Here is a 20,087-nt window from a genome sequence, read left to right as displayed (position 1 = left end):
TGTATAATTACATCAGCCCTGGGAGACATAATGGCACACCCCGCTGAGCAGACACCAGCTAATGATGGTGTAATGCTGACAGAGGGAAGACGGACGGCTCCGGATGCACCTGCTTACCTCGGCACAAACCGCCATTGTCTGTGCCCAAACCGGCCGTGCCGGTGGCACCGGGGCACGGGAGATGTCCCCATGGCCCCTGCCCGTCCTTCGGTGCCTCGGGGCTGGCAATGAATGGCAGGAGCCAGGGGTGTCCCCACGGCAGCTGGAAAGGCAGGACCAAGGGGTATCCCGATGGTATCTGGAATGGCAGGACCCAGGGGTATCCCCATGGCACCTGGAAAGGCAGGACTCAGTGTATCCCCGTGGCACTTGGAAAGGCAGGACGCAGGGATGTCCCCACGGCACCTGGCACGCTGTGGGTTGTTTTAAGCGGGGTGTGGAGAGTGCCTGCCCGGGGCTGGGTGATAAGGAGGGTGGGCAGTGGGTGCCCGGGCTGGTGGTGGGCATCCCTGCTGCTCACCCTGCATCCCACATCCCACAGACCCCGCTCCTGTGCTGGAGGCTGCCCGGAGCCTGGAGGACCGGCTGCAGCAGCTCCAGCGCCTCGAGCCTAACCCGCCTCCCCTGAAGGATCTCAGCCGCCCCTGGAAAAAGCACACGGAGCTCAGCAGCACCAAAGGTACCGCCGTGGTCCCCAGCTGGGCTCCCCCACGTGCCTCTGAGCACCCCTGGGATGCAGGGTGGGTCCCAGGGCCAGGATCTGTCCCCCAGCCCGTGGTCCCCAGCAGCCACCGCTGCTGTCCCCTCCGCAGCCGTGTGACACGTGTCCCCCCGCAGAGCGCAGGGAGGGGACATCGCCGGCAGCCGACGGCCTCGACAGCAGAGCACCGAGCACAGAGACCTCGGTGCAGAGAAATGAGGCAGAGAAGCAAAAGTACGTGAGTACTGGGAATGGGGTCGTTTCAGGGCACGATGGGAACATGGGGATCTGTCCCTGCTCCTGCACGGGGGTGTCCGTCTGTCTGTCTCTCCTTCCTTTTGCTCCTTTCCCTTCAGGTTGGAAGTGGTCACATCCTTCCCAGAAACCTGATACACCACCTTGGACACTCTCAGTGTCTGACCATCCATCCCCAGTCCCGGGTGGTTTTGGGACAGAGCCAAGGCAGGTCCCTCCTGCCATCCCTGTATGCTATCTCTGTGACACGTGGCTTTGCTCAGACAAATGGCTTAAACCCAGGTCTCTGGATGAACCTCATTAAATGACCTTTTAATTTGGAGGCTCCCAACTTTCTCGGTGCCTTCATTGTTATTCCTTAACACGCTGCGTCGGGAAACAAATGAGGAATCTTTAAACCCTAAATTACAGATCTCTGCGAGTAAGTTCCTGGCAAGTGCAGGCTATAAATAATGCAGAATAACTTTCCCTGATTGCTTCCCCCTCCTCCAGTTAATTACAGGTGAGGGGTGGGCTGTCATTCCCCCCTCTGAGGGGTTTCAACCACAGGGATCAGGGACAATTTTCAACCCAAAGTGAATTTTTTTTAGACCTGGGGCAATAAACTTCTTAACATCAAAGGGTAGCACGACTTGAATGTGTCTTGGTGTCCAGTGGTGGGTCTTTTCTGGCATCAGTGAGGGATGGGGTCAGTGAAGGGATGCAGTGAGGGGTCTCTGTGTGATTTTGAGGGATGTGGGGTTGGCACAGCCGTGGTGCCCCCAGCACATCCCTCATGCCCATCTCTCACAGGGGGCTCCAGGAAGCACAAGTCACTTTGGCCTCTCGGCTGGGGGAGGCAGAGGAGAAGATCAAAGTGCTCCACGCAGGTAGGGGTGCCAGGATTGGGGCTAGTGACCATGGGGGGCCAAGCCCCTGCCCCACAGCTCACCCTCCTCTTCCTCTTCCCAGCGCTGAAGGCCACGCAGACGGAGCTGCTGGAGCTGCGGTGTAAATACGACGAGGAAGCAGCATCCAAGTAAGTTGCCAGCGGTGCCAGGTCATGTCCAAGGCTGATCCAAGATGCCCGTGGCAGCACTGGGACATTCCTGTGGTGCTGCTAAATGGCTTGATGAGCTGAGATACTTTAAACCACTGCAGAAACATCCATAGCTGTGGCATCCTTATCCCTAAACTCCTGCCCAGGCCCTGGTCTGTGCCTCTGCACCTGCTGACACCTCTTGCTTTCTCCTCGCAGGGCAGACGAAGTCGCCATGATCATGACCAACCTTGAAAAAGCCAACCAGGTGAGCCAGGAGCTGACTGTCTGGGAGCTGATGGGGTTCCCCCCGCAGAGCCCAGGGTGCTGCACCCACCACAGCACCCTGAGCATCTGTGTGGGCTGGATGTCTGTCCCCAAATTGACAAAGGATTGTCGGGCACCAGGACTGGGGATCCCTACAAAGGGGAGCTCAGATTTCCTTCCCTTGCTGTGACCCCCTCCCCATGCTGGGGGTCACTGGTGTTTTTGAGCTCCTTACATTTGTCACCTTCAGCCTGTCTCAGGTGTTTTAGGGCACAACACACACGGCTCCGGTGTAATTACTCCTGGTCTTGTCCATTCCTCTTAATTAGTTTTATTTAATTCTGAAAATATAGGTACAAATAAATGCAGGTGGATAATAAAAGAGGCTTAAAGAGCAATTTGCATGTAAAATAAAAATGACCTTTTGGGTGGAACAAGGTAGAGTCCTGGAGATGGTCTGCAGCCAGTGCCCAGGGATTGGGATTGGGACAAGCATTAGGATGCAGGAAGCTTAAATACGTGAAGGGAGCTTATGGTACTGTTGGTGGGAGCAGAACACTTGGGATGGGGACTCTTCTATGCCCCGTGTGGAATGGGATGAGCCACAGGTGCCCAGTCTGATGCCCTTTCTGTTCTCCTGCAGCGAGCGGAGGTGGCACAGAGGGAAGTGGAGAGTTTGCGGGAGCAGCTGGCGGCCGTCAACAGCTCCCTCCGCCTGGCCTGCTGCTCCCCGACGGGCACTGCTGGGGTGAGAGCACCCCTCGGGACCAGGACATCCCTCAGGGCCAGGAGCACCCCTCAGGGCCAGCAGAACCCCCTCAGGGCCAGCAGCACCCCATCACAGCTGGGAGCACCTCTCAGGGCTGGGAGCATCTGTCACAGCCTGGAGCATCCCATTGCTCTTGGAAGCACCCCATCATAGCTAAGAGCACCACACAGCAGCCAGGCGTACCCCACAGCAGCCAGGACCACCCCATTGCACTTGGGAGCATCTTTTTGTGTTCAGGAGCACCCAACCATGTTGGGGAGCAAGCCCAAAATACCCAAGGCATGTTTCTACCCTGAGGTGGTGATGCTGACCATGCCCTCCAGTGTCCCACGGGGAGGGGGACATGCACTCCCATAGCACTCAGATGCACTTGGGAGACCTTTAAGGGGAGAGGAAAGGTCTGTCCCTCCCCAAAGCTCCATCACCCGGGTCCCCATCCTGTAGGACTGAGCTCTGGGACCGCCTGCCACATATGGGGATGTGTCTGACAGGGAAGGGTGGCCCTTGTCCTTGTGTTGGGTGTCTGGGAGCTGACAGTGTCCCTTCTCCCAGCAGGACAAAGTGAACTATTCCATGTGCTCAGGGTCGAGGCTGGAGGCAGCTCTGGCTGCCAAGGACCGGGAGATCCTGCGGCTCCTGAAGGACATCCAGCACCTCCAGAGCTCACTGCAGGAGCTGGAGGAGTCCTCTGCCAACCAGATCGCCGAGCTGGAGGGGCAGTTGGCTGCCAAGAACGAAGCCATCGAGGTGCGCCCACGGGTGATTGGGGCTTGTCGGGGATGGGGGACGTGGGCCCGGCTGTGCCGGGTGTGCACCGGGAGCCAGCTGTGAGGACTCTCCTCCTCTTCTCCTCTGCAGAAGCTGGAGGAGAAGCTGCAGGCACAGGCAGACTACGAGGAGATCAAAACAGAGCTGAGGTATAACTTAGGTGGCATCCGTGGCTGCCTGCCTGTATCCCAGCTGGCGCAGTGCTGCCGGCACCCACGGCAGCGCTCCAGCAGCCGTAACACTCGGCAGCTTGCCGGCAGCAAAGCACCACGGCCACCGAGTCACCCCCTTGTCTCCCTCCCAGCATCCTGAAGGCGATGAAGGTGGCCTCTGCTGGCTGCAGCCTTCCCCAGGCAAGTGCCGTGGCGCGTGCCGACGCGCTGGCCGGGCTGTGCCAGCCCTGCCGCCGGTGCCTCCGCCGCCCGTTCCCATCTCGGCTTGGCTCCTTGCAGAGCATATCGAAGGCAGAGGAGGCCCTGCTGTTGGGGAAGGAGGCTTTCTACCCCTCCCAGAAGTACCTGCTGGAGAAGCCCAGCCTGCTGGCCAACACTGGTAGGACCCCCAGGTTCCATGGCATCCCCAGTCCCAGTGGGAACATCTCTGGGAATGTGAGCAGTGGGGACAGATCCTGTGCTGACTGCAGGAAGGAACCTGCAGCCAGTGGTGGGGTGGGGGGAAAACAGGGGGTGGGATGTCACCTGGGGAAGCTGAGGGGCTGTGCTGGGGCTGTTGCCAGGAGGACTCTAGCACGTCTCCCTCTCTCATTCCTCTCTAGAGGAGGATCACTCCGAAGACGAGTCAGGGAAGGATTCACTGGGCATGGAGCAGCCGTACCCATCCCCCCATCACGCCCCAAGCGATGAACCCGCGTCCCCCACTCCCCTCCCGCCACTGCCCGGCCCCGGCGGGGCCCCCGACGGTCCCCGGACTTTTTCTCTGTCCCCCTTCCCGGGGAGTGAGCGGCTTTCGGGGGACCCCAAGGCCCCCCACCTCCCACTGCCCACTTACAAGAGCGAGAGCACTGCCGGGGGACCCTTCCCCTCCTCCTTCTTCGGGGCCAAAAGCAGCACCGTGCACCCTGCGCCTGCCACCAACGCCACCAGCCCACCCGGCGAGAACTCCGAGGGCAGCGCCGGCAGCTCTGCCGAGGAGGAGCAGCTGGACACGGCCGAAATCGCCTTCCAGGTGAAGGAGCAGCTGCTGAAGCACAACATTGGGCAGCGGGTCTTCGGGCACTACGTGCTGGGGCTGTCGCAGGGCTCCGTCAGCGAGATCCTGGCGCGGCCCAAGCCCTGGCACAAGCTGACGGTGAAGGGCAAGGAGCCGTTCATCAAGATGAAGCAGTTCCTCTCCGACGAGCAGAACGTGCTGGCCCTGAGGACTATCCAGGTGCGCCAGAGAGGTGAGTGGTTGGGCTGGCCCCGGCCAACAGGTCCTGTCCTAGGATGCTCCAAGCAGTGCCGTGGGATCCCCTCCCAGTGCACTCCACTTCACCCCAGCAGCACCCTGCGGTGCCCCATGCCGTGGCAGGGGTGCTCACCAGCCCATGATGTGCTGGCAGGATAGGCAGGGATGTTGATCCCACCAGGGGCACTCCGGGATTGTCCCTCCCAGCTGCCGGCTGGGATGAGCCCTGGCAAACAGCAGCAATTAACAACAACCCATCGCTGTGGAAGCTGCATCCCTGGACGTGCTTTACTCATTTATTCTGACAAGTGCCATTTAATTATTCATTAGGCTGTTCTGTGCTGTATGAATCAATGTGCTTGGGAATATTTTGTTAAAATAATGAAGTTTTGGTGCTGCGGGACCTCAGTGGGTGTTGGCATCGCCACAGAATGGTGGCTCCTGGCTCCAGGAACAGCAACTGCTGGTGCCCTCTCAGAGGTGGCAGCGGGTCACTCAAGTCCCTGTGGTGGCACCAGGACTGGACAGTGCATGTCTGTGGTCCATGAATCTGCTGGTTTCATCCTGGAAGGCTCCAATTTATCCCCTGGATCCTATCCACCATTAACCCTTCACCTGCACAGCCAGGAGGGCACAGTGCCAGGGATGGGGACGTGGTCCCCGTGCCCATGTCTCTGCTCAGCACCCTATGTGCCAGTGTGGAACGGGTGCCCTTGGATGGGATGAGCAAGGTGGTGGGAGGTGCCATGCCAGAGGCAGGAGCTGGCAGCCACAGCTCCCGGGGCTCCGGTAGCGACTAATCGGGAGTGACATTTGTCTTCAAACCAGCATCCCTAAAAATAACTGAACATGAGGAGCAGTAAATACTTCCTGACATACAAGTGGAGCTTGTAAAACCAGCGCCGGTGACAAAGCTGTTATCCTGCCTCTTTGATCAGGTAGCATCACGCCGCGGATCAGGACACCGGAGACCGGCTCCGACGACGCCATCAAAAGCATCCTGGAGCAGGCAAAGAAGGAGATCGAGTCACAGAAGGGAGGTAGGTGCTGGCATGGAGTGTCCCCGAGGGGTGGCTGAGCCCCTGGGTTCTGTGTGGCTTTGGGTCCCACCCCAAAAATGGCCTTTTCTGGGGGCATTCACACACTGACATCCACAGACAACGTTTTGGGCATGGTGGAAAGAAATAAATGCTGTCAGGGATGGAAGAATAGCCATGCAGCAGTGTTCATATCTGGGCTTTTGGAAACTTTGGAGGCACTTTTTCTCCCCCCTGCCCCAAACCAGATGATTAAATGAGGATGCACAATCCATCTGGCACAGGGAATCATTAAAGCAGATGTGCTCACAGTAAATTACAAGAAATGAAATACCTTAAAACAGGTAGTCTGCTGAGAAAGCAGAATCCTGGAGAATTAAATTAGACGGGAACAGTGGAAAAACAGACAGGGAAAACAAACATGTTTGTCTATCGTGTCATTGGTAATGGGATTTATTTTGCAATCATCAAAAAAGAAGCTGGCTTTGAGTTGGGGTGTTGAAGCTTAGTGGGTGCTGCTGGTCCTGCTCTGCACCCACATCCAAACCAGACTGGGATAAATCCCTTTTCCTCCTGCGTTTTGAATTACGGCCACATGGTGAACAGTGTGTCCTCGGGGCTCCCCTCACCCCTTTTCTCTGTAGGAGAACCCAAGGCACCGTCAGCATCGCAGGCAGTGGCCAATGGGACGGGCGGCAGCAGCTCGGAGGACGCCATCAAGAGCATCCTGGAGCAGGCGCGGCGGGAGATGCAGGCGCAGCAGCAGGCGCTGCTGGACATGGAGTCGGGGGGCAGCGGGCGCCCCGCGGACCCGGCACCCGCCGAGCGCTCCACGCTGGCCACCGTCAGCCAGAACGTCACCCCCGCCTACGTGAAGCAGGAGGAGGGGAGCGGGGCCAGCCCCGGCCCCCCGCAGACGCCCCTGGCCGTCCTCTCTCCCGCCGCCTTTGTCCAGAGCATCATCCGGAAGGTGAAGTCGGAGATTGGCGACGCCGGCTCCTACTTCGACCAGCACTGGGCATCGGAGCGGAGCCTGCTCAGCCGGCCCTACACCTCTGTCTCACCTTCGCTCTCCTCCTCCTCCTCGAGCTACTCCAGCATGGCCAATGGCCGGGGCTGGCCGCGGGGTGAGCCCGGCGAGGGCGGCACCAACGAGGACGAGCTGCCACCAGCGGATGAGGAGCCCCACCGGCTGTCAGAGATGAAGGCAGAGGGAGCCGGTGCGGAGCCAGCGGCTGGTGGGCGTCTCTCCTACTATCCCACGTACGTGCCACGGACCCTGAAGCCCACCGTGCCACCGCTGACGCCGGAGCAGTACGAGATGTACATGTACAGGGAGGTGGACACGCTGGAGCTGACCCGGCAGGTCAAGGAGAAATTGGCCAAGAACGGCATCTGCCAGAGGATCTTCGGGGAGAAGGTACCAACCTGGAGAGGGGGGGTCCAGTGTCCCCTCCACAAGCCCAGGGCTTGTTGGTGACCTTCACCAGCTCCTTCCAGGATCCCCCTTTTCCCCAGTGGCTTCCCCATGGGAGGATGCTGAGTCCTCTGGATCTGACCCACCCCCAAATGGTCTCCCAGTGGTCACCACTAACTGGTTGGTGGCACTTCCCACCAGGAATGCCCAGTCCCTGTGCAGAGACCTGCTTGGACCACCCTCCCATCCCACTGGGTATCCCACCATCAACATCCGTGGCTGGGGGCAAGGGGTCCAGATGTGCCATGGGGCAGCGGGTGGCAGCAGGTGGCAGAGGGTGACAGCCTAATTCCCCTCCCTTTACATGGGGACGGAGGGCAGGCAGCATCCCAGTGCTGGGGGGAGTGCACCCCACCTTCGGCGAGTGACATGTGCATGGTGCCCTAGGTGCTGGGACTGTCCCAGGGCAGCGTGAGTGACATGCTGTCGCGGCCCAAGCCGTGGAGCAAGCTGACACAGAAGGGTCGGGAGCCCTTCATCCGCATGCAGCTCTGGCTGACCGACCAGCTGGGCCAGGGCATCAGCCAGCAGCCCACACCATCCCAGGGTAAGTGACACTGCTGTCCCCCCGTCTCAGTGGTTCCCATGTGCCATCAGTGTCTCTGTTCCTTCTGTGTCCATCCTCTGCATCTAGGATGTTTGTCCTGCTCCCACCTCAGCTTCTAGAAGAGCTGTCCCTGCCACCTCCAGCACCCACACCCTGATCCTGGGAAGCCCCTTTCATCCCCAACCTCCTTAATTTCAACCAAAAAAAAGGAAAGCCACATAAAAAATCTTTGGCTTCATGCCTGGCATAAAACAGTAATGAATTTTTTTATGTTAGTGTCATTTTCTGTCTTTAATTAGTCCACTGGCACCCCCTGGTTTCCCATAGCCACTGGAGGGCAGAGCCACAGGCATCCCTCAAAATAACCTTCTTGTGCTGTCCCTCCCACCGTCCCCCTGACCCCTGTCCCTGGTGTCACACAGCCAGCCCGGCGGAGCCCCAGCCGTCCCCCTCGCCGCCCCCCAGCCCCGCCGAGCACGACAAGGGCTGCCAGGAGCCCCTCACCCTGGCCCTGGAGAGCAGCAAGGAAAACCAGCAGCCCGAGAGCCGGTCGACGCCCACGCTGGGTGGGAAGACGTATCCCAACAGCCAGGGACCCGTGGGCATCCAGGAGATCGTTGCCATGTCCCCCGAGCTGGACACCTACTCCATCACCAAGAAGGTCAAGGAGGTCTTGACGGACAACAATTTAGGTGCGGACCCTCTCTCCGCCCGGGTCTTCAGGAGCTGCTGGTGAGGCTGCATGGATCCAGCACTCCAATTCCCATAGATGCAAGCCCCCATGGTTCGCTCAAGGCGATTCCGGGAGGATGCTGGCTGGGAAATGGGGTGTGCCCACTCCACAGGGGGACTATAGAGCCCATCCCACTGCTCTACCCCCTCTAACCACCTCTGCTTCTCCTCCGCCAGGCCAGCGGCTGTTTGGGGAGAGCATCCTGGGCCTGACGCAGGGCTCGGTGTCCGATCTCCTCTCCAGGCCCAAACCGTGGCACAAGCTGAGCCTGAAGGGGAGGGAGCCCTTCGTCCGGATGCAGCTCTGGCTCAATGACCCCCACAACGTGGAGAAGCTGCGTGACATGAAGAAGCTGGAGAAGAAAGGTGAGGGTTGGGGTGACACGGCCTCACCGGGGTTGGGGCGCTGTCCGGGCGGGGGGTCCCGGGCCGGGGGGCGAGCGGCGCGCAGCTGGGTGTCCTCTCCTGCAGCCTACCTGAAGCGCCGGTACGGGCTGATGAGCGCCGGCTCGGACAGCGAGTCCCCCAGCGCCCGCTCCGAGTGCGCCAGCCCCAGCGTGCCGCCACAGGACCTCAGCCTCCTCCAGATCAAGAAACCACGGGTGGTGCTGGCCCCGGAGGAGAAGGAAGCCCTGAAGAAAGCCTACCAGCTGGAGCCCTACCCCTCCCAGCAGACCATCGAGCTGCTCTCCTTCCAGCTCAACCTCAAGACCAACACTGTCATCAACTGGTTCCACAACTACAGGTATGGGCACCCCTGGGCTTCGGTCATCTGATGGTGCTGTGCCACCAAGGTGGTGTCACTGCTCCTCTTCCATCCTTCCCAGCCCCTCTTCCCTAGATGGGAGGTGCAGACTCACACATGGTCACTGGAGGTCCCCAGGTGTGGGATTGTAGCCAAAATGCTGCCTGTGCCCTGGCTGGTGGGTGTTTAAGAGTATTTACCACCTTGAGTCATGTTGAGCATCTAAAGAGGTTTCCGTGCTCATATCCACCTGCTCACTGGAGCAGGAGCTCCACAATGGGTGGGGGAAAGCCTTCTGGAGGCTCCTGGAGCACAGGATTCATCCCTACAGCAGCCCAGCAGCACAGGCTTCATCCTTAGGCAGTATTGTAGGTGGACATAACCCCTTTTTCTGGCTGAAGATGCTCTTTCAAGACATGCAGTGTCTGTGACACGGGGTGAGGGGTGGAGGTCACCGACCCTCCGCTGTTGTGTCCTGGCAGGTCACGGATGCGCCGGGAGATGCTGGTGGAGGGTGCTCAGGACAATGACACGGACCCAGAGCAGAGTGGTGGGACGGCCATCCCCGGGCGTCGGGCCCCCCACAGCCCCGACTCGGATGCCGAGGATCGTAAACCCGTGTTCGCGGGGGGCGAGCACCCCTGTGCTGCTGTGCCTGTGAAGGTGAAGGAGGAGCAGGGGGACACGGGCGGCTGGAGCCGCCGGCGGGACTCACACAGCCCAGCCGGGGCGGACGAGGGGACCGGACCTCCCCAGGAGGAGCGGGGGGCAGCCCCCCACGCCGCCGCCCCCAGCACCAGCAGCCTCTCACGGCGGGGAGGCCGTGCCGGTGCCACCGCCGGGGGACCCCCAGCGCCACCACCGCCGCACCCCGACAGCTCCCAGTCCTCCGCAGGGTCATCCCGTTGCAGCTTGGAGGTCTCCCCAACATCACCCTCAGCGGCTTCCTCACCCGGCCTCACCGGCTCAGCCTCACCGGGGCCATCCTCAGCCGGGCCGGTCTCACCGGCGCTCCCGCCGGCTCCCGGCCCCCGGCTCAGCACCAGCGTCCAGCGGCGCCACGAGAAGATGGCCAACCTCAACAACATCATCCACCGCCTGGAGCGGGCTGCCAACCGCGAGGAGGCCCTCGAGTGGGAGTTCTGAGCCCCCCCGCTGCCCTAAATATATATATACACAGCCACATATATATATATATTTTGATAAATGCAGTGTGCACCGAGAGGCGACGCCGGCGCCATGGAGGGGAGTGCCCGTGGAGAAAGGGGGTACCCTCCCTCCCCCCCGCTATGAAGCCACTCCCTGGCTTTGTTTTAAATGTGAAAAAACTGGGAACAATTTTAGAAAAGAAAAACAAAACAAAAAAATATTTATAGACCTCTTTTAGATATTTTAATAAAAGGATACTTTGGAATTTATTAACAGCTTAAGCTGCTTTGATATTAAAGATAGCTATAAAATCAAGATGATGTAGCAGTCGTGTCATTAAATGTACACTGAAGTCTTGTAGTTTGCCACTGGATGAGATTAAAAACAAATAAAAAAAACCCAAACAAAAACCAACCCACAGAAAAGACTTTTTGAGCAAAGCCATCAAGAAGCACTATGAGACTGACCAAATTTAAGAAACTTTTGCAGTTTCCACCCCTGTCTGTAAGACACTGCATCGCTTCTGCCCCAGCCAGAGACTGCGTCCTAGTCCCTGAAGACTCTAAAGCGACCCCCCGACGCCATCGAGTATGTATTTAGTTCTGGTGGTTTATGTTTTTGGAAGCCTTTGTAACACAGAATGTCCCGTGCGGTTGTATATGTTGTAGAGATGTCTGCAATAGCCTCCTGGAACAAGATGTAGCATGGTCCCAACGCCGTCCCTCGCGCTTCCTCCAGCCGGCAACCGGTGGCAGCTCCCCTGTGGCGCGATGGGGCTGACACCAGCTCCCAAGGGAAGAGAGAAAGTGTGGCAACAGCAAAGAAAGCGAACTGTGCTCGGGATTTTGGGAGCAAGGTGGGAAGAGGTACCTGGGTATGACGCTCAGGGATGGCACCGGCTTGCAGGGGATGGACATCCATCCCATCCCAGTTCCCTGTGCTCTGCCATGGTCCATTTGGGAAAGGAAAAGAGATGGAGCCTCCCTGGGGCAGCAGTGCTTGGGGTGAGCACCCAAAATTCATGAGCTCTGCTCTGCTCGGGGCTGCTCCAGCATCACAGCCAGTTCTTGTGGCTGAAGCACTTTTTTTAGGGAGAGCGCCCGGGTAGAAGGAGCATCCCCTTCCCACAGCCATGTCCCAGGCAGTGGCTGTTGGTGGTGCCAGGATGAGCCTTGGGATGTCTCACCTGCCTGAATTGGGCAAGCTCAGCCCTGAACTGGGCAAAGCACTATCGAGCTTTGGCTTTCCAGGGTTGATCCTGTGCAGGATCAGCTCAATGGTGGCACCATCCTGGCATGCTCCCTGTCCCCCACCCCAACCCCACCACCTCCAGCTGGCCTGTGCTGACAAAATGCCTTTAAACAATTCAGGGTGGCCCGTGCTGGGCTGCCCTGCCCTTTCCCTGCCATCGCCCACCAAGGCCCGCACCACCAGGAGGGCTCCCTGCCAGGCTCCCAGGCTATGCATTGACTGATTTTCCACTGTAAACACTTTTATCAGAATAGAAGATATTTTTATATTCAGGTGGTGGTGGATGAGCAATGCTGAAGGCGCCTCAGCGAGGGCACAGCTCTCCTTGCCCACCTGCCCTGCCCCAGCGTGCCCATGGCCGCTCTTTTCCCTGCCACCACGCTGAGGAAGGTCGAGGTGCAACCATTGACTGCCTTCTCCATCGTGTGCTAGCGGGAGCTTTAGTGGAACGGGACTTGAGGAAGCACTTAGGATAGTCCTGAACATGGCAATCCTGTTGTATGAAAGCCAGCGGGACATACCGGTCACGTTTTTGTTAGGCTCATGTTCTGTACTTCAAAAGTTTCTATGAGATCGATGAACTTTGTTTAAACAATTTTGGAAGGAACAAGTTCTGTAAAGAGCCACTAAATACAGAAGTTGGATACGACTCTGGCCTTGGGTTGTGTTTTGTCCGGAGTTGGTGGGATGTGAGCTCTGCTCGGCTTCACCCAGTGCCTGGTGTTGGCACCCTTGGAAGTCACAGCTTTGCTTTGGGGTTGTGGCCATAAACATATCCCAGTGACTGGGGGGTAAAAAATAGGGTGACAAATGGGGCTAGTCCAGCTCAGGGTGCGATCCTCCCCCATGAAATTCCTGTGCCCATCCCTGCTGCAGGTTTGTTCCTGCTCCATGGGGTAGCTCAGTATCGTCCAGTGTGAGTTTTGGCTCGGTTTATCATAAAATCATATCATGGATTGCTTTGGGTTGGAAGGGACTTTAATGACCTCGTTCCAACCCCCTGCCAGGGGCAGGGACACTTTCCACTTGACCAGGCTGCCCAAAGCCCCATCCAACCTGGCATTGCCAGTGGCACCACACCCCAGCACAGCTTTTCTTTGGAGCCGACCATCGCCAGGCAAGTTGGCAGCTCCAACACGAGGCAGGGCTGTTTGTCTGATGAATTAAGAAATCCATATGTTGCCTATCTGTTTAAGCTTGTTTGTCGGATAACATGTTGGGAAGGACTTATTTTTAATGAATATCAGAACGTCTGGAGAAGCTGGGCCAGCTGCCTTGGAAACTGGAATCTTCCTCTGCTGGGAAGGACGGGGTCACATCAACCATCTGGGGGCTGCGGGTGCAGCTGCACCCCGGCTGCCCTTGGCACTGCTCCAAATGCCAAAACATGTAGCTGAGCCCAGTCAGGAGCAGGGCTCCGTGCTCAGCAGGGCTCTTGGCAAGCAGGTGACCCTGGCTGGCTTCCAGCCTCAGTTTCCCCAAGAGGTGATCCCCCGACCTCCACAAGACCCTGTGTGAGCAAGAAGCTGGAGACATTCACACAGTGGGGTGTCATGGGCAGGGACATGGGGACGTGTTGGCCCCTTTCATTAGGGCAGAGTCCTCGGTCTCTGTGTAGCACCAACACCAGCCCTCACAAGGGGACAGATATTTTGTCCCTGGTTAAGACCCATCCCTGCCATGGGGCCACCCTGGCACTAGGTGTCCTGATGTTCCCAGGGTGGCACCATCCCGTCCCATGTTTGCAGGAAGATGTGGGGCTCTAGGGCACTGCAAGACTCTGGCACTGGCCATCTCCCCCTTGGGTGATACAGTCCCTGACCAGCCCCACTGACATGGTGGGGACAAGATGGAGACTAAAACAGAGGATTAATTCCCACCTGGACCCCTCCTCCCCAAGGTCTTAAAGGCATAAACAAGAACTGGGGCCAGGAGGGAATTTCTGAAACAACTTTTATTGTAGCAAAATCTTGTGTCTGTCCCAAGGGGGCAAAGGGAGCCAGAGCCACCCAGCCCAAAGCTGGGACACCCTGACTGCTCCACCGTTACCCAGGGTGGATCACCCTACCTCCAGGCCAGCAGCCTGAGTGTCTCTTGGGGAAATAAGAGAGAAACACTGGCATGAGACACCAGCTTTGGCACATGAATCATCCCTCACGCTCCGCTGCTGACACACGCATTCCCATTTGCCACTGTGAGCGATGCTTCCCCTTAGTGAACTGGTACAGGGACGTTGTGCTGTCCCAAAATATCCACAAGCAAGGCAGCACCCGCAGCTGCTGCGTTCCCCTGGGGTCTGACCCCCCCGAATTCAGTGGAGGGGTTGCAAGCAGCAGTAGCCCTGTAATGTCTGAGGCCGAGTGTCATCAGCCCCCCCGGCAGCTGGAGTGTGCAGTGCTGCTGCTGCCACTAAGGAAGGGCTGCACTCACTGATATTTTCATTTCAAACCACATCCTGCTGGAGCAGAGGGATCTGGTGGAGCTCAGCCGACCTCAGCCTTGTGCTGGGCAGGGAGGGGAAGTCGGTAACAGGCTCTCTAGCTGTGAAACACCCACACAGGCGCTCAGACAGGCGAGATCCCATCAAAATCCTCCTCCCAAAGTATTGTCTATGCATGATCACACTGCAAGAGCATCAAGAGGCCCCACCAGATCCAGAGCAGTGGTCAATTCCCAGGAGGCATCAGTGAGTGGTTCATAGGTTGCCTGTGCTGAGTGGGCCACCCCACAGCCACATCTGGGTGTGACTGGAGGGTGCATCCCTGCCTGGCACGAGATGCCCATTTCACCATCATGGAGCAGCACTTGGTGCTGGGCGCTCACTGGCACCATCAAGGTGTCCATCACCACCAGAGACAGGGCTGCACATGCCAGGGTGAGGAGGGGCAGCACCAGGGATGACCACCTCCACCCTGCCACAGGTCCTGGTGTGTTCCCAGGGCTTGGCCACCACTCAGGGCCGGGGCCCATGCTGTTTCTCCAGCCAGTCCTGCCGCAGCCGGGCCACCTCCCGGCTGTACCGCTCATGGAGCTGGCAGAAGGTGGACGGGCTCTGCACTGTGGCCTCACCGTTCAACACCCGCCTGCGTGGTGGCAGCGGCGGCGGCAGCGGGGTCCCCTCATCATCATCCCCACCACAGCCAGAGGTGTCCGGTGGCTGGCCCGCTCCCAAGGCATTGTTCCACACTGCGCAGCCATTCTCCTTTGGCAGGATGGCGGGCAGAGCTGGCAGCCGCTCCGGGGACTGCTTTGGCTTCCAGGAGCTGGGACACTCCCGGGAACCCCCACATCCACCAGCCAGCCCCCAGCGTATCTCCTCCAGCTGCTTCTCCAGCTCCCGCACCACCAGCCGCATGTAGTCGAAGCTGGCTCGGGAGAGCGACTTCACCCACGACTCCATGGCCGCCTGGCTCTCGGCCGCCAGCACATAGGTGCGGGATTTGGTGCCGCTAAAGCGGACGGCGAAGGCGAAATCCTCGGCTGACTCACAGAGCTCCACGTTGCAGCCCTCCAGCACGATGACGCCCACCGGCTCCCGGCTCTCCCGCTCCTCAAAGTAGAAGAGCATGTTGCCCTTGAGCACGAACCAGCGGCGATGATACGCCGTGTGCCGCTCGCCGCGCTTGTAGAGGAAGCCGGAGTTGTCGGCCGGGGAGTCGCAGGTGGCATAGAAGGCCAGGCTCCGCTCGTTCAGCTTCATGGCTCCACGCCCTGCGGGGACAGAGGGGCGGCTGCGCCTTAACTGCATGGGAATAAACCATCGGCTTTTTGTTCCCGGTGGCGCCAGACCCGACGCGCAGGAAATGGAGGTGGTGAATAAACAACCCTGGGATACTTGGGATAACACCGCCCTCAGCCAAGGTGCTGTGTCCAGCGAGTGCTGGGTGGGTTGTGGTTCCTTGGGGCTCACTGGGGAGGACGTTTCTCTCCCCAGTAGAGTGTTTTTCCGCGAAGGAGCCCCAGGCAGGGCTTGTCCCGGTGCCCCACGTCACCTGGCACAGGTGACCTTCCCGCCGGCGCCGTGTTTGCCGTGTGGCTCCGCTCCTCCCCACGGCGCGCAGGGAGGGTTTTGGCCGGCGCCGCGGATCCGGCTGCGGCTCCAGAAAGCCGTGACCATGAACCCTGTCACCCGGGCGAGGCCACCGCTCCCCTTGTCCCCTGATCGCCGTGCCAGGCTTTCCACCCACCTGGACTCTGCCTCTACCTCGGCTCTCCGGCGGTCACCAGCATCAGCGAGGCGCGGGCGGCCGTGGAGGCCGTAGGAGCGCTGGTTCCGGGGTCGGACGGTGTAAAGGGGCTTTAGGGGCCCCTCTCCCGCTCCCGCCCGGTCACCTCTGTCCTCGGCTCCCGCCGGCCCGGCCCGGCTCGGCCCGGCCCCCGGGCGGAGCGCTGCTCCCGCCCGCCTCCGCCACCGCCCATCACCGCGGCCCCGCGCGGCCCGCGGGCGGGAGGAGGAGCTGGAAAACCGCTCCCGAGCTCACCCCCGGGGCTCAGAGCTCCTGGCTCGACCCAAAGCCCTCGGCCGGTAACAGTTCCTCACACCGGGACTTAGCACCAGGGAGAGAGAGAGGAATGCGAGAAGAGGTGGGGGCACGTATCGAGGTGTGCGGGAGAGATGCACATCCAGGGATGTATAGATGGATGTACAGGTGGATGGATGCATGGATATACACATGGACGTACGCAGGATGTACATGTGGGTGTACTCATGGGCGGGAAGCCCAAGTGTTTAGTGCTGAAAGTGGCTGCACGTTTAATTTTTGATCAGATTTTGGGGGCAGAGAATTGGGATCCTGGGAGTGTCTGGCAGGGAATGGGCAGAGGTCAGTGGATGAGGTGGACAACACAAACCCACAAAGAGGGCTGGAGGTGAAGGCATCAGGGCAGGGTCCTGTGTGGGTGGGAGATGCTGCAGGGGACCAGGCTGCAACTCCTGTCTATTCTTCTGAGCTTCCAGACGTGTCTTTGGGAGAAGCTGGGCCAAAGCCGAGCGAGGGTGCCCTAGTGTAGAGGAACAGAAGGAGCTGAGTGGCCTGGATGGTGTCTGGGGGCAGGTGACAGCTGACACAAGGAGCAGGGAGTGATGAGCCATTAGCTGGGCACTGGAGCTGCCAGGTATTGTGCCACGGTGTGGGCAGAGCCCACAGCCCCCTCGCTCCTTCCTGCCCACGGGCACCACATGGCACTGGAGCCGTGGATGCACCCTCAGACGGGTGGCCAGCGCTTGCCCCATCTGGGCCAAGGGTGAGTGGGTCTGGCTGTGCCAAGCGCTGGGGCCAGGGCTGGATCTCCCATTGCTGGTACCCACGTCCCAGGACAACCATAAACCTTCTGGCTGGGAGAAACCTCCAGTCTGACTTCTCCTCTTGGTTGGCCTTCCAGGCTGAAAGTGTCACCAGTCCAGAAACCACCTTGGCAGTGCTGCTGTCCTCACCATGTCCCAATAAACACCAGAGTCAAGGATTTGCTCTCCTTATCACTGTCCCTTTCCTCCAGTTTCTTCATCCCCCTGCTTTGCTCCATGGCCATGTGTATATTTTAGCAATCCTGCTGTTGACGACCATTTTACAGGTCCCCATCCCAGAAATCCTGCTGTCGGTGACCTCTGCCACGGGTTGTGGTCCTCACCACTCTCCCCTTAGATGCCCCCACCTCCCTACACAGCTGCTCAAGGCCTTGCAATCTTCTGCTTGTGTCAGAGGTTTTCAGTTCACCGAGGGCTTTCCCTATCACCTTCAGACTTTCACTTTCAGGCTATAAAAAGGGATTTAAACCAGCACTAAAACCATCAGGGCTTTATCTTCCCTCCTGAGCTGAGCAGCTCTGTTCAAGGTCGCTGGTGGGAAGTCTCAGGTCTCTGCACCACTTATCTCCCTGCCTTGCTGAGAGATGCCTTTTCATGTAGCAAGATTAGAAGGGGAAGGACCGTGGGGAGAAGCAATATCTCTATGAGAGCAGCTGGGGTAATTGGAAAAAGGCAACTGTGCTCCCAGCTCTACTTTTCTTTCCTGGGACTCCAAAATTACATTTACTTCTAGCAGCCCCACCAGCCACTTCAGCAGAGGTTGTTCCAATGGTTGTTCCTCCTCCACAGCTGCTTCCCAAGGAGCTCCGTGGAAGCTGCTTTGGACAATCGCCCTAATTCCTCAAAAAGCATCAACAAAATTCCCCTGTGGGTTCTTGCTTCCCGTTGAGTCTCCCTTGGGACAGTCGCGTGTTGCTGCACAAGCTCCAGCACTTCCCCTTCTGAGCGGTTCCATATTTTCCCTGTTGTCCCAGGAAGGAGCCCAGAGCCTGCACCTCAGTGTCCCCTTCCAAGGCTTGATGAGAAAGATGGGAAAATAAATTCCCGTGCAGAGCTTGCCCGACAGCAGGGAAAAGGGAGAAGAAAGGGGTCTGAAAGGAGGCCAGGGGGTGCCAAGAGCATTTTTGGCCATGAGGTGCCCTTGGCCTCCGCTTCCTGCTGCTCCCATGACCGGTGACTTGGTGTGGTTACGCAGCAGCGGGTGCTGGATGGCTCAGCGAGGTGAGCGGGAGCTCTGAGTCACCCCCAGAGCTGGAAATCTTGGCGTGCCAGGGAGTCCCAAGGGGCTGCTGGATGCCCGGTGCTGTGTGTCCCCCCGGCACACGGGAGAGGAGGGGTGCGGGTCTCCATCGTGACCGGCAGCGAATGGTCCCCCGGGACCCCAGATGGGCCCCGAGCAGTGCTCTGGGGTTCAAGGCGAACAAGTCGTGACTGTCACAGAAACTGGGCGTGGGGCTGGCGCGACACTCCCCTGCGCGTTTCGGGGTGCGGGCACCCCTGTCCCTCCCCACTCCCACGCGGGATCCTACGTCCCACCCAGTCTCCGGCCTGGCAGGCCAGGATCGGGGTTCGCTGCCCCCAGGGCAGGAGGAGGCGGGCAGGGAAGGGCCGGAGGCGGCGGCTGCAGCGCGGCGAAGGGCCGGGAGAGGGCGGCGGGAGCCCGGCCACGGCGGCGGGAGCGCTGCGGGGCTCGGCGGGGAGGAGGGGGCAGCCAGCCTCGGGGCACCCCCCATCGCCCCCTTCATCACTCCCCCCCACCATCCAGCCCATCACCTCCCCCACTGCGACCCCCATCACCACCCTGATGCTCATCCCCATCATCACCCAGCCCGTAATCACCCCATCAACCCACAATCTCCCTCTCCATTACCACCTCCAACCCCATCCAGCCCTCTGAATGGGCACATAAAAGCCAGGCTAAGATTTTGAGGGGCATTGCCAGCTCAGCACGGATACCCATAGCTAAGCATTTCCAGAAGTCACCCCAGAGCGCCTCTCGGCACGCTGGGGGGAACACTCATCTCATTGTGGGATGGCAGAGGTCACCTGAAACCCATCACATCCCAGCTGGAGAAATGCAGATGCGCTACTTCCAATCCACCCCACGCACCCTGAAAACGGAATAGGCCAGCGCACAGGAATTAAAGAGGGAAGTGGGAAGGACTGTCGGAAGCCGAATAAGGGTTTTACAGGAGAAGAAAGCAGCAATGGTTAAAAGCTGAGGGCAGTGCAGAGCGGAAGGGAAGCAGCAGTGCGTGTGTGTACAAGGGCATCTGTGCAGCTCCACATATACAAACAGAAAAAGCAGAAGTCGGGGCACTGAATTAGCAGTTGGGGACTGTAGAAAATCCATACGGGAAGCAAAACAACAGAGAAATCTCGGGCCACTGGGGCTGAGGACGCTGAGAGGGCGCTTCTGACATAGATTAAGTTGATAAAGAAAAGTGCGATCGCTGGGAGCTGGGACAGCAGCCCGTGGGAAGGAGGGCAGGCATCCGGACCCGCCCGCCGCTCCTCCGTCCTCAGGAAAAGAGCCAGAAGGTGCAATTATGCATAAAGCAACGGCAGGAGGAATTAAAAAGCAGCTTTTAAGGTAAGATCTTATCATGTCAGCTGCTCCCGGCCACTTCACTGTGGGGTTTGGGAAGGGCTGGTTGGAT

The 20,087-nt window shown here is 59.1% G+C and overlaps 2 protein-coding genes across 13 annotated transcripts in view; one reads left to right on the top strand and one right to left on the bottom strand.

The window, feature by feature from the left end:
- The window catches only part of CUX2 (cut like homeobox 2), a 68,390-nt gene extending 55,626 nt beyond the window's left edge, over positions 1-12,764 (top strand). For 8 of the 12 annotated variants that reach the window (XM_051785699.1, XM_051785706.1, XM_051785698.1 and 5 more), the window contains 17 exons: positions 542-679; positions 838-934; positions 1,748-1,824; positions 1,907-1,973; positions 2,193-2,241; positions 2,884-2,988; positions 3,565-3,756; positions 3,868-3,926; positions 4,082-4,329; positions 4,553-5,179; positions 6,123-6,224; positions 6,866-7,641; positions 8,086-8,245; positions 8,668-8,937; positions 9,155-9,343; positions 9,449-9,722; positions 10,205-12,764. In XM_051785699.1, coding sequence (XP_051641659.1) covers positions 542-679; positions 838-934; positions 1,748-1,824; positions 1,907-1,973; positions 2,193-2,241; positions 2,884-2,988; positions 3,565-3,756; positions 3,868-3,926; positions 4,082-4,329; positions 4,553-5,179; positions 6,123-6,224; positions 6,866-7,641; positions 8,086-8,245; positions 8,668-8,937; positions 9,155-9,343; positions 9,449-9,722; positions 10,205-10,868 — 4,094 coding nt within the window. In that variant the 3' untranslated portion in view covers positions 10,869-12,764. The remainder of the gene's footprint in view (positions 1-541; positions 680-837; positions 935-1,747; positions 1,825-1,906; positions 1,974-2,192; positions 2,242-2,883; positions 2,989-3,564; positions 3,757-3,867; positions 3,927-4,081; positions 4,330-4,552; positions 5,180-6,122; positions 6,225-6,865; positions 7,642-8,085; positions 8,246-8,667; positions 8,938-9,154; positions 9,344-9,448; positions 9,723-10,204) is intronic. The other 4 variants (XM_051785700.1, XM_051785704.1, XM_051785701.1 and 1 more) reach the window with 1 other exon arrangement.
- A 1,297-nt stretch (positions 12,765-14,061) lies between these two features.
- PHETA1 (PH domain containing endocytic trafficking adaptor 1) lies at positions 14,062-16,518 on the bottom strand. The gene is made up of 2 exons (XM_051785735.1): positions 16,310-16,518; positions 14,062-15,833 (listed from the first exon to the last, which is right to left on the bottom strand). Exon 2 carries the CDS (start codon positions 15,820-15,822, stop codon positions 15,076-15,078), a length of 747 nt encoding a protein of 248 aa, XP_051641695.1. The 5' UTR covers positions 15,823-15,833; positions 16,310-16,518; the 3' UTR covers positions 14,062-15,075.
- Positions 16,519-20,087: the final 3,569 nt, after the last annotated feature.

Source organism: Manacus candei, unplaced genomic scaffold, assembly GCF_025592945.1.
Source record: "Manacus candei isolate 608988 ecotype Guabito, Panama unplaced genomic scaffold, ASM2559294v1 h1tg000020l, whole genome shotgun sequence".
Lineage (NCBI taxonomy): Eukaryota > Metazoa > Chordata > Aves > Passeriformes > Pipridae > Manacus > Manacus candei.
This window is presented reverse-complemented; position numbering and strand designations above follow the sequence as displayed.

Bases quoted from the DNA above. Each gene is read 5' to 3' on its own strand.
- PHETA1 (XM_051785735.1), bottom strand. From the start codon at position 15,822: ATGAAGCTGAACGAGCGGAGCCTGGCCTTCTATGCCACCTGCGACTCC.